Source organism: Arachis hypogaea, chromosome 16 (assembly GCF_003086295.3).
Source record: "Arachis hypogaea cultivar Tifrunner chromosome 16, arahy.Tifrunner.gnm2.J5K5, whole genome shotgun sequence".
NCBI lineage: Eukaryota > Viridiplantae > Streptophyta > Magnoliopsida > Fabales > Fabaceae > Arachis > Arachis hypogaea.
Window position 1 is genome coordinate 103,738,952 of NC_092051.1, and position 13,371 is coordinate 103,752,322.

At 34.0% G+C, this 13,371-nt stretch overlaps 1 protein-coding gene and 1 long non-coding RNA gene across 2 annotated transcripts; one reads left to right on the plus strand and one right to left on the minus strand.

Moving 5' to 3' along the window:
- Positions 1-1,656: 1,656 nt before the first annotated feature.
- On the minus strand, positions 1,657-3,966 carry LOC140179829 (uncharacterized). The gene is made up of 3 exons (XR_011873658.1): positions 3,799-3,966; positions 3,436-3,564; positions 1,657-1,933 (listed from the first exon to the last, which is right to left on the minus strand). It is a non-coding gene; the product is annotated as an uncharacterized lncRNA (long non-coding RNA).
- Positions 3,967-10,327: 6,361 nt separating this feature from the next.
- Positions 10,328-11,718, plus strand: LOC112754577 (transcription repressor OFP13). Its single transcript, XM_025802253.3, has one exon. It carries the CDS (start codon positions 10,533-10,535, stop codon positions 11,451-11,453), a length of 921 nt encoding a protein of 306 aa, XP_025658038.1. The 5' UTR covers positions 10,328-10,532; the 3' UTR covers positions 11,454-11,718.
- The last annotated feature ends 1,653 nt before the right edge of the window (positions 11,719-13,371 follow it).

Here is a 13,371-nt window from a genome sequence, read left to right on the forward strand (position 1 = left end):
TTTATTATAATGATAAATATAATGCCATAACGTTCAAGTTAACAGATTCTATAGGTGAAGGTTTCATGGGGAAACATTTGATCCTTAAAAGTTACGTTAAGCCCTCAGCCTTCAACTTTATTTTTTATCATATGATGAGCATTAAAATTTGTGCTGCTTAAATTATTCCATGAAGGATACTATATATTGCGAACGTGGTACTACCTTAAGTAGCATATTAAAATGGGAGATGCTCCATAAAGATGCAGAAAACGTCTTTTTTTAAATATTTTTTAATAATTAAAATTTAATACATATAATCATTTAAATTATTTTATTTTTGTCAAAATTATGTCAGACAAATTAATTTGATCGAATAATAGTAAATTAAATTTTGAATTTATCTAAATTAATATTATTTTTTATAAAAAATGACTATAATATCTTTATTATATAAAATGACTAAAATACTCTTATTATATATATTAATTTTGAGAATTCTAAATTCTAGCCATTTTCTTCTCTATCGTTATAGGGTTAGAATTTAAAATTTTCAAAATTAATATATATATATATATATATATAATAGGGATATTTTAGTTATGTTTTATAATAGGGATATTGTAGTAATTTTTTATAAAAAATATTAATTTATATCGGTTTAAAAATTTAATTTATTAATTTTTTTGTTAAACTGATTTGTCCAGTCTAATTTTAATAAAAATAATACAATTTAATTGATTATATATGTTAAATTTTAATTTTTAAAAAACATCTTTAAAAAAAAGATGTTTTTGACAACTTTATCTAAGTGGCTCCCTGTTAAAATACTGCATCATTGCGCTACAATAAACTAGAATTTAGTTTTATTTTAGGTTTAATTATTTCGTTCTATAATTTTACAAAATTTTTAATTAAATTTCAGTTAATTGAGTCTTTGTACTAAAATTTTTTTTAATTAGGTCTCTATACTTTTTTTTTATTTAGATCCTTGTACAATTTTTTTTTAATTAGGTTCCTATAAAATTAAACTAATTACTACCAAGAAAAATCTAATTGAAAAAAAAAAATTGGTAGAAAAACCTAAATAAAAAAAATATAAAATCTAATTAAAAATTTCACAAAATTATAGGAATTAATAGAATAATTAAACCTTTATTTTATTTATTTAAAGAAATTGATAGTGCTCCTTATCTCATTGTTGGATGGTAAATAAATTTATGATCCATTACTCAATAAAAGTTATAACACTAGCTTAATTAGTCATAATGAATTATAACTCGACTTTAATTATTATTCTATTTACTCTTAACTTGTGAACGAATATCTTATTAATAATCATCATTATCGACTACTTAATGAATGGTCATAACATTAATGATATTCATCAATTTGTTATCTATATAAATCACTTTCTATCTCTCAACAAAAGATATCTATAACACCCTACCACACTAAGCTTTACGCTTAAGTCGTAAATCAGAGGTGGTGTGGTATTACGACCTCTAAAATAAAATGAGTACATATAATAGCAGAAGTATTATAATATGCTAGGAGCCTTGAAGAATAGAGGAAGCAAAAATCGCGAAATAAAAGCGCAACGCTCAAGGAACGAGTTAACATGCGCACTAAGAAAACTATAACTTTTAAACATATGATAACAGAAGTAGGAATAGAGTGCCAAAGATACAAAATAACAAGCTCCTAACTCAGTCTGCGAAGTCAACACTGGCCGGAGAATATTTACATATATATATATACATACATATCCAAAGCCCAAAAGTACATATACACAATCCTGCCTCTCCATAGACCTCTAGGAGGATCAAAAGAACAAGATATGCGGAGAGAAAACCGAGTACATATATATATACATCATAGCATAACAAAATAGCCCTGTAACCACTCCGCTTCAAGAGTCCAGACGCCTAACGAGATGTCTCTCGACCTGTATCTGAAAAGTAACAACATAGTATAGAATGAGAACCGGAGGTTCTCAGTATGGTAAAGGTGCCACACACATAATATATAAGGTCCTGGAAATGTCAGAGGCAATCTTAGAACGCCGACACTCAGATTATAGAGCTTAAAGTATTAAACAGAAACCATAAAAGGTGATTTTCTAAGAATAGCTAAACTTGACTTAACTTAACCTTAAATCTAAACCCCATATTGCCGTTCCTCCATACCTCCACTTCCTTCAGTATTTCATAGACAGTTAAACAGATATAAGCAAGCACAAGAAGGTTACAAATACAGCAGGTAACAATTACACATTTAACATGGCAAATACAGTTAGGCACACCCAATTAATGCACAAGCAAGTAATTCAAGTAATATGCAGATGATGCATGCCTGTCCTATGGCTGATGAGGCTCATCTGTCGGTTATCCAGCCAACCCGATAAGTCTGAATTGTCCTTAGACTGTCCCCTGACGTGCATCTCCAAGAGTCTATGCATAGCTTTATCTCAAATAATCAATATTACTCAATGGGGGTAACATTCCCGGGAATTTATATAGTGCCCGGTCACACTTACGTCGTAGGGTCAACAGAGTATCGAGTTTTTAACCTGGTACACGTGGTGGCAAGCCACGGCACTTAATCCAGGGAACCTCGTATCTCAGATCATTAAATTATTCAAGCCATATAAATAATTCAATTATAATTCATCAACATTCACATTATTCTCAATCGTATCTCATTCATCATCATACATCAATCATATTCAATCCTTATCTTTCATTATCACAACTCCCATTCCGTCCATCAATAGTTCCAATTCAAAACATAATTCATTCTTTTCTAAATGAATCAAACTTAAAACATGCTCATTTTCTTAATAACTCAAAATCAAAACATATAACCTTTGAATCTAAATCTTTTTAAATAATCATATAAACAAAATCTCTAATTTTTATAAAATTTCGGTAGCATCTCCTCTAAAACTCGAATTTTGCCACCCTTTTCGGGTCCAAACCTGCTTTCTTTTCAATTCAACATACCCTTCCTCATCATCATAACAATCACCACAATAAATCTACCTCAGATAAACAATTATACTCATACAATATTCAAATCCAACAACCCAAAATTCAACTAAGAATCATAGTTCACAAATCCTAAGCTTTTAACACAAAATACCTCATTATCCCAACAACCTCCACAATAGTTATACCTCAAATCAATAATTCACCAAATCATTAGTTAATCAACAAGCACCAAACCAACCATGTTCATCAATAATAACATTCAACCATAATTCTCTCCAAATTAACATAACAACATTCACCATCCAAAATTAATAACTAATTATTCAATAAACTTCAACCAAATATTTTCATCAACAAATTACTAAACATTAAACATACACCTGCATTCCAACTTATCCTATGGTCGTCTAGCCTAAGTTTTCACAGAACATTATATATTAAATGCAAGAAACCTAAACCATACCTTGGCCGATTTCCACGTAACGACCAAAGCTATTTATTCAAAACCAAGACAGCCCCTCAAAACTCAATTAATCCGCTTCCTCCAAGTTCCAGTATTCACAATTTCAAGCTCCAATTATTTATTCACAACCTAATACACATTCATAACACATATATATCCAATTTAATACTCAAAGCTCAAATTCAATGAAAATAAAATAGAATTATCGTATCCTCACTTTACCCAAGCTTCACATAAGCAAGAGTGAATGTTTTTCTCAAGCTAATTGGATCCTAAAACATCAAAAATTAAAAAAATTCAACACCCCTTCTCAAAACTCAAAAATTGGGGGAAATGAGAGGCTGAAGTGGAATAGCAAGTTACCTATGAAATTGTTCCGGTAGAAATGTAGAGCTCAACGCGGTGAACGCATGGCCGCAAACGGTGCGGCGATCGGAGCTCGAACGGAGGAGTTACGGCGTACGGAAGTTAACGGGAGGCTTTGACGTTCTTCCTTTTCTCTCCTCTGTTGCCCTTCGATGCAGCCAAAATGAGGAGAAGAAGAACGTGGCTTTTACTTAAAGGGCTGGTCTGGTTGGGTCCACGGCCCGGTTTGGGCCCGGTTCAACCGGTTCGGTCCGTTCGGTCCAATCTTGGACCGATTTCTTCGAAATTGGTGTCAAAATTCTCGTTTCGATGAGCTCTATCCTAATTTGATATAATATTCACGTTTCTAATATTCCTTATTAAAAATTAATTTATTGACTAATTATCTACTAATTTAACCGGGGTTTACATCCTACCCACCTAATAAAGAATTTTGCCCTCAAAATTCAAATCTAGTTACCTGAAAAGAGATGTGGATAGTCTTTTCGCATATCTGATTCGAGCTCCCAGGTATGTTCCTCAATACCAGCTCGACTCCAAGCTACTTTTACCAATGATACTTCCCTTCCGCGTAATCGTTTAATACTGAAGTCATCAATTCTCACTGGAATTATTGGGAGTGTTAGATCTTCTCTTACTTGGATTGGTTCTGGTTCCAAAACATGACTTGCGCCAGGAGTATATTTCCGAAGCTGCGATACATGAAACACATCGTGTAAATTTGAAAGATACGACGGTAAGGCAATTCTATAAGCCACTGGCCCAATTCTCTTTAGGATCTCAAACGGTCCAATATAACGGGGATTTAGTTTCTTAGTCTTAATAGCTCTTCCCACTCCAGTGGTTGGTGTAACTTTCAAAGAAACATGCTCCCCTTCCTCAAATTCCAAAGGCTTTCGCCTCCGATCATCATAACTTTTCTGGCGGCTCTGAGCTATAAGCATTCGACTACGAATCTTCTTTATATGTTCAGTGGTTTCAACTATCATTTCAGGCTCTAACAAACTCCTTTCTCCAGTTTCATGCCAACATAGTGAAGACTGACATTTTCTGCCATACAAAGCCTCATATGGAGCCATTCCGATGCTCGCATGGTAGCTATTATTATAAGCAAACTCTACTAATGGCATATACCGGTCCCAACTCGCCGGCTGGTCCAAAACACAAGCTCTTAGCATATCTTCCAAGGTCTGAATAGTTCTCTCTGATTGACCATCTGTCTGAGGGTGATATGCAGTACTCAAGCTTAACTGGGTCCCAAATGCACGTTGAAAAGCTCCCCAGAATCTTGATGTAAAGCGAGGATCTCTGTCAGATATGATAGTAGAAGGCACACCATGCAACCTAACAATCTCTTTGATATACATTCGAGCCAATTCCTCCATTGTGCAACTTATTCGGATAGGAAGAAAGTGAGCTGATTTTGTCAGTCGGTCCACAACCACCCAAATAGCGTCACAACCAGACCGGGTTCTAGGCAAACCTATCACAAAATCCATTGCAATACTCTCCCATTTCCATTGTGGAATCTCCAAAGGCTGAAGGGTCCCTGATGGTCTCTGATGCTCAATCTTAACCTTCTGACACGTTAGACATTTAGATACATGCAATGCCACATCATTCTTCATACCTGGCCACCAGAACATCGCTTTCAGATTCTGATACATTTTAGTGCTCCCTGGGTGAATTGAAAACTCGCTCTTATGAGCTACCTTCAAGATTCTCTGTCGCAAGTCTCCAATATCTGGCACAACAATCCGGTTCTTGAACTTCCACAAACCATCCTGTCCTTCTGACACTCTCCGCTGTTTCCCCTGTTCGACTACTGGTAATACCTTACGTAACGCTTCACTGTCTCGATGAGCCTTCAGAAGTTCTGATTTAAAATCACTTGAGATCTGCAACTGACTCAAACACAGAATTCCAGATTCTTCTCTAATTCCCAAATTCAAACCTTGAAATGCCCTTAGTAACTCTTCCTCCCATAGCATCATCCAAGCTGCATATAAAGATTTCTGACTCAAAGCGTCCGCCACAACGTTCGCTTTTCCTGGATGATAATTCAATTCAAAATCATAATCTTTCAGAAGCTCCATCCATCTCCTCTGACGCATATTCAACTCTTTCTGCTCAAAAAGATACTTCAAACTCTTATGGTCTGAGAAAACATGAAACTTAACGCCATAGAGGTAGTGCCTCCAAATCTTTAAAGCAAACACAACAGCAGCAAGTTTTAAATCATGTGTCGGGTAGTTCATATCATGCGGCCTTAACTGCCGTGAGGCGTATGCTACAACATTCTAGTGCTACATCAGAACACACCCTAACCCTTTCAGAGATGCATCACAATACACTTCAAACGGTTCACTTGGTTCAGGTAATACCAATACAGGTACAGTAGTCAACCTATGCTTCAATGCTTGGAAACTCTCTTCACATTCCGGAGTCCAGATAAAAGGCATATCCTTCCTAGTCAATTTAGTTAAAGGTAAGGCGAGCTGTGAAAATCCTTTAATGAATCTGTGATAATACCCCGCCAAACCTAGGAAACTTCTGATCTCTGTCACTGAAGTTGGTCGCTCCTAATTCATCACTGCTTCCACCTTAGCAGGATCCACAGCTATCCCCTGCTTACTCACCACGTGGTCGAGAAACTTTACTTCACTCTTCCAAAACTCACATTTAGATAACTTAGCATACAACTTCCTATCTCTTAGAATTTGCAGCACAGTTCGCAAGTGATCAGCATTCTCCTCTTCAGTCTTAGAGTAAACAAGAATGTCATCAATGAAGACAATAACAAACTTGTCCAAATACGGTCGAAAAATCCTGTTCATATAAAATTTACAAGTATATGTAGAGAATATAACACATAAAATTTACAACATTAATATAATTTTTTTCATTCACCAGAATAATTAATTTTTATTGCTCCCTACTTGAGATACACATGTAGATATTCATCATCATCAGTAGCATATGAACATATAATAAATTAACCTAAAAGTTAATTGGTGAATAGGGAGTTGTTGCTGAGGGGACCATGCAAAACTATGTGGAGTTGTTCCACACCACATATATATTGAATATTTATATTAAGGGAAGTTCTATGGTGTGGATGGAAAAAAAAAATCCACACCTATGGTGATTATGTGGCAAGCCTCTTAGAGGAACACGTTGTGCTTGGCCATAGTCAGGGGTTCAGTTGATGGGACACTCGGTCAGGGTTTTGCAGTTGTACTGCAAAATTGTAGAAAAGTTAATCAGTATAATTAGGTCCTAATTGTTTTTGGTAAGTTGGGGCTCTTGGGCAATTTTTTTTCTGTATATGTGGCTATGAGTGAGTTTTTGGGCTTGGGTCACATTTTTTTATGCAAGTGTGCAGAACAAGTGGATAAAATTTAGTTACTGGTAACAATAAAAAGGAAATGGGCTACAAATTTATTAAGCAATGATGTCAGGGTCACACCAGAGAAGTTGGTCTTTGCCGGAGAAGAAGTTACCAATGGAGTCAACTACCATTCCGAGCTTCGCTTCAAGCTTCGCCATTTAACAATAACCACCGAGTTTCCACCGAGTTGAGATGAGTTTCACGAATCGTTGTAGACGCGATGAGAGCGACGACAGAGGGAGCCCGTGCGACACAAGGGATGACAGAGAGAGATCTTGCGACGCGAGCGGTAGCGACAGCGGCGGAAAAAGCTGGTGCGACGGAGAGAAGAAGCAACTCGATGACGGAGAGAGGAACAAGCTCATTTGATTTGTGTAGAGTGTGAATGGATCGAGAGGGTAGGGATAAACTTAGGGTTAACTCAATATTTCCAACGAAAAATTTTAGTTTACAGACGGATTTTTTGTCTGTAATAATTTAATAAAACACAACGTTTTTGTCCATTTAATTACAGACGGATTTTCCGTCTATAACCATTTCCCATGAAAAAAATTAATTTTTCCGACAAAATTATCGACAGATTCTCTTTTCCGTCTGTAATTATGCTAATTCATGTTTTTTTGTTTTCCGACAAAAAATCCCTCTCAAATTTTGTCTGTATTTCCGTGGGATAAAATTTGTCGAAAATATCTATCTGTAATAACTAGTTTTCTAGTAGTGAATGTTTAAAACACCAGATAGTGGGGTAAGTACTATCATAGAGGTTTTATTAAAAGGAGTAAATGAATATGAATCAATTGATGAGGAGAGAAACTATGTTTTGTTTCACAAAATTCAATAAAATCCTTGGTACGAAGGAAGCCAGTGTTAGAAAAAGTGTGGTGCCGAAATTGAAATAGAGAACTCGAAAATGTATAGTGCGAAGATCTAGAAGTGAAGAATTATGATTGAAGACTAACAAATGGAGAATATTGAGATTGAAGTAGAAGAAACCATGTCAATATTATTGTTAAACTTAAAAGCATTATTTGCCTCTAAAGAGATTCCTCTGTCATTCTCCATCACATTAACTTAAAACAGCATCACGAAGTTGAGTGAAGTTAGTTTTGTTTTAAGAGAGAGTTACAGAGGAGAAGAATATATAACGTCGTTTTTGAAATAGTTATAGGGACTATGTCCATCTCTTTTTTGAAACAGTTACAAGAACTAATTTGTCCATCTCGTTTTTAAAATAGCTACATAGATTAATCTATTCATTTTGCTATACGTAGACACTTAACGACTATGTGTACAAGTTAACATGTTATATCAATAATTATGTTGGTGACTAACGAGTAATAATGGAGAAATCTGGCTAAAGACTATGTTGTCTAATGAAGATAAATGTTGAGAATCAAATTGTATTGTATATTAAATTTTTTTGAATATTAAAGTGTTTCCTTTTAAAAAGTTTAGGGCGCCACTACTATAAATATGGAAGAAACGTCTTTTTTTAAAGACATAAAAGCTCCACCAATTAATATTTGACATGTAGTATCAGTCAAATTCAGTTCATTTTTAATGGGTTTTTTTTATTATAAATTGTTTTTTTCATTTAAACCAATTAATCATATTAGACCAAGTGAATTGTTTTTTAATATAAAATTACTATAATGTCCTCGTTATATATTTATTAATTTTGAAAATCCTCATATTCTCTCTATCTCTCTTCTCATTGCCATCCACTACCGTCATCCCCTCTCCTTCTCTTGTAACAAAATCACCACCTCTACTCCTCACTAACCTCTGTCGTCGTCGTCCAGCCCAGCAACCACCATCGTTCTTAGTCTTTTTCTCCGCGTCGTAATCACTGCTCAGTCTCTCAACACCGTCCTTCTCCCCCTTCTGTGCGTCGTTCTCTCTGTCGGCGCCATGGTACACCCGCGTTGTTCTCACTCCTCAGCGCCATCGTTTTCAGTAAACAGCAGGCAAACAGCAACAAATTCAAGGTTTAGTGATGATAATCAGTAATAAATTTATTTGAGTAATGATTTTCAACAATAACAAAAAATTAACTAAAGAAACCTTAACTTTACTGTGCAAACTAAAAAAAAATACAAATTCATGGTAAAGTGGTAGACAAATCAAATAAAAAATGTTGAGAGGTGTAGCTTACAGTTGCATTGTACAAGAACAATAATAAATATAAGTTGAGAAAGACTCCAAACAAACCATCAACTGCATATACCACATCAAAGTAAATCCAGCTACAAGTCAAATAAAAACTAAAATTATACAGAAGAGAAAGTCTAGGGGGTCAGCACTTTTATTAAAATTTGGTCAGTACTTAACCAGCAAATAAAAAGTGAGTAATTTCACACCATTAGATATAATCTCACTCCATTAAAAATACTATTAATGGCTAATTGATGGCTACAAATTACAAAAATTGCTTACCCCATAGCACTCCTCTATACAGAATAGAGAAGCGAGTTTACCAAAACAAGAGAAGCTGCCATAGCAAAAGGATGGGCAGAGAGGCAGATGAAAGAGAGGATGCAAGCACAAACGGCGAATAAGCGAAGTAGAGAGGCACCTTGGAGAGATTTCGTTGGCGGCGCAGAAAAAGAAAGGAGTAGCAACAACAACGCATGAGGATAAGTGAGAACAGAGTAATGATGCCGACACCAATAAGGCCAGCGATAGCGATGCCGGCGTTCAACCAAGAAGAAGAGGGAGGAAGGTGGCTGTCTTAGGGTTGGGTATAGGTTTTCATGGCAGTGGAGGAGTGACTCAGTGTGGATCATAAAAAATGGGTTTACACTTTACAGATTCTATTACAATAAATTAATTTTTTCTAATTTTTTAAAATTTAAGTTATTAAACCGGTTTAATAAATATATCCAATCATATTGTAACACTTATAGCATTTTTATAAAAAGTGTTTTAGAGCTATTTTATATGAGTATCGGCCAAAAGTTTATTAGAGACTGATTTAAAAAATTATTCCATTATAAAAATTTAAAATACAAGCGTAATGTTATTTTTATTATTTTTGTATTTTTTTTTAATGGTACACCTATAATTTTTAAAAGTGAATGATAAAAAATAAATAATATTAACAAAATAAAAAAATAAAAAATAAAAATATATAGAAAAAATAATGCAACTTTCATTTCTGAATATATAAATTTGTGATAGGGAGGTGACCCCAGCAAAGCAATGCATGATGCATCAGCTTTCCAATTGTTGTCCCTACCTGTACCACTCCTTTAAAACCCTCCTTCCGCACATCAAATCTCCAAATTTTCGTTAACTACATTTATCTTAAAACGGAAAAAATATAGAAAAAAAAAAAAAGATGGGCAAAAAAATGAAGCTCCCCTCTCTTCTCAAGAACACTTCTGCTTCTTCTTCTTCTTCTTCTTGGGCTTGGCCTTCATGTCACCAACCAAAAACCCACTCTTTCAGAGCCACCAAAGAAATCTTCAAGACCTACTTCGACGCCACCGTCACCGCCATGGACACGCTACTTCTCAACACCTCCGAAGACTCCTTTTTCACCGTGTCTCCGGACTCCACCAGCTTCTCAACCACTTCCGACGACGACTACACACCGTCAACAAAAGACGACTCATCTCTCGAGACCGTCATTCGCGGCTTGCGCCACCGCTCCGACCGCCTGTTCTTCGATCCGGACGACGGCAGTTCCATCATAGAAGCAAAATCAGTAACCGCAACGGGAACGGCGGGAGCATCGTGGTCGTTGCCGTTGTTCAAGGACAGCGTGGCGTTGTCCATGGAGTCACGAGATCCTTACGTGGATTTCAGAAAGTCCATGGAAGAAATGGTGGAGGCTCATGGAGTGAAAGATTGGGAAGGTCTTGAGGCGCTTCTTGGTTGGTACTTGAAGGTTAATGGGAAGAGCAATCATGGATATATAGTTGGTGCTTTCGTTGATTTATTAGTCTCTCTTACACTTGCTTCATCTTCTTCTTCTTCTTCTACTACTACTACTACTACTTCAACATCCTCATCTTCTGATTCTCCTTCTTCTTCTTCTTCCTATTCTCCTTCTTCTCCTTTGTCCTTTTATAGTTCTTCACTCTCTTCCTCTTGTGTTTCTTGCTTGGAGGCTGAACAAGAACCACAAGAGGTTGATGATGGTGTTGATAATGATACTCCTCCTGCTTCTTCGTCTTCGTTGTTGGAGCATGATAAGGAGGAGATCAAATATGAAGATGTTGCTTCTTCTTCATCATCATCTTCCTCAAAAGTCTAAGTTTTTGTTTATCGTAAAACTATTCATCATCAATGGTTAAACTTATTAGACAGATATATCTATCGAAAAGAATTGTATTATTGTTGTGTACTTTTTAGGCTCCAAAAATTCTATTATTATGTATCTCTTTTTTGGAATATATCCGAATTTTATTATTCGGATGGACTGATCTGACTCATAGTAGATTGTATCTGCTACTCCTAACACGATATGTGGCTTCTAGAATTGTAATTTATTAGTATAAGTAACAATTTCTTTTTCATGATTTTCATGGCGAGCTAATTTCTTATCCAATATATGTGCGCTGGCCTTCATGGAGGGGAACTTGGGAGTATTATCACTTTCTATTTTTCCCAATTTAATTATGAGAATGTTTTAAAAACTAAGCTTATTGCAGTCAATACCCAACATATAAGAAATACAATATTGAAATTAGGAAATTAGTTGCTATACTATAATATTATTTCTTATCATTCCACTTTAATTATATATATTCCTGCATGAAAGACATACATAGGGGTGGAAAATCCTATTTTTGTCTTAATCTTTATTATGCTTCGTTCATTGCCATTTATGTAAAAATATTATCTCTTATCAAATCTAATTTATATATATGGTTAAATGACACCAAAATTCTCAACCAATTAATTGCATTAATTAAATTTCATTACGCAGACAGTGTCACTATTTGTTTCTGAATTTGAAAATAGTTTTGCTTAGCAAACATTAGGTTATTTGTAGAAATTAATTCATAAACGTGGTAGCTAGAAATACAAGGGAGTTAGCTAGTTAGGTTAGTGCTTTGCTTCAACGGCATTGTGATATTTATGACATTCAGAGTTTCATGCGAGTAACTTGTTGCTATAGCCATACCTTTTAGGCTTTTACTCTCTTGTTCCGTACATGTTTGAATTTGGAAAAATTAATATGCTAAGCAGAGACAAGAAGAAAAACTTAACATTTTACCTATTGAGTAAGGTGGCTACTCACATAAAATTATCTTTACGCAATATCTGATGAAAATAATACATAAAAATTATTATATAATAATTTAGTTAAATATATTAAATTATTTTATTATTTTTATTTGAAAAATTTTTAAAATTAACAATTTTTAGTAATTTTAATCATTATTTAACTAGCAAATACTAAATTATTTTTAATAAATAAATTTTATTAATTCGTATGTATAAATTTTAAAAAATATGAATACAAATTATATTAATTTATATATATATAACTTTGATAAATATATGTGTAAAAATTATATATTTTTGTGTATAAAATGAATGTAAATATAAATATAAATTATTGCTAGTTAAGTGATGATAAAAAATAATAATATTTACTAGTGATGTAATATTATTCTTTTTACTTGTCATTTTTCACATAAAAATAACTTCATAGAAGTGATCACCATTATTAATATTATCTTGGATATAAATTATTTATGATAAATAAAAAATAGGGTTGAATTTTCTAAAAGATTTTCTTGTGTTATTAATTAATGTAATGTCTTAATTAATTAATATTTACATACAGATTAATAAAGAACTAGTTAATAATAATCCAGTGTAGCAGCACTTCTTGTGGAAGGTCCACCGTTTGATACTCTGCACTTGTATTGATCAGAAGTGAAATGTAGAAGGAGATCAGAGCCGTTAGTTTTAAATTGGAAAGTCATTATCAAATGATGTATACAAATCCATGGCAGAATTTTGGCGTGGTCCTGCTTAACTCATATCCTGTGCAACTGCAGCAACCAGAATTATCTTAGGTTTTTTCTTAAAAAAAACAAAATTACTACTTATTCTTTAAAATTCAACTTTTAGTTAATTTTTTTTTAAAAATTTATTATTATTTAATTAATCTGAAAAATCACTTTTACGTATTAACTGTTCAAAAAATAAAAAAAAAT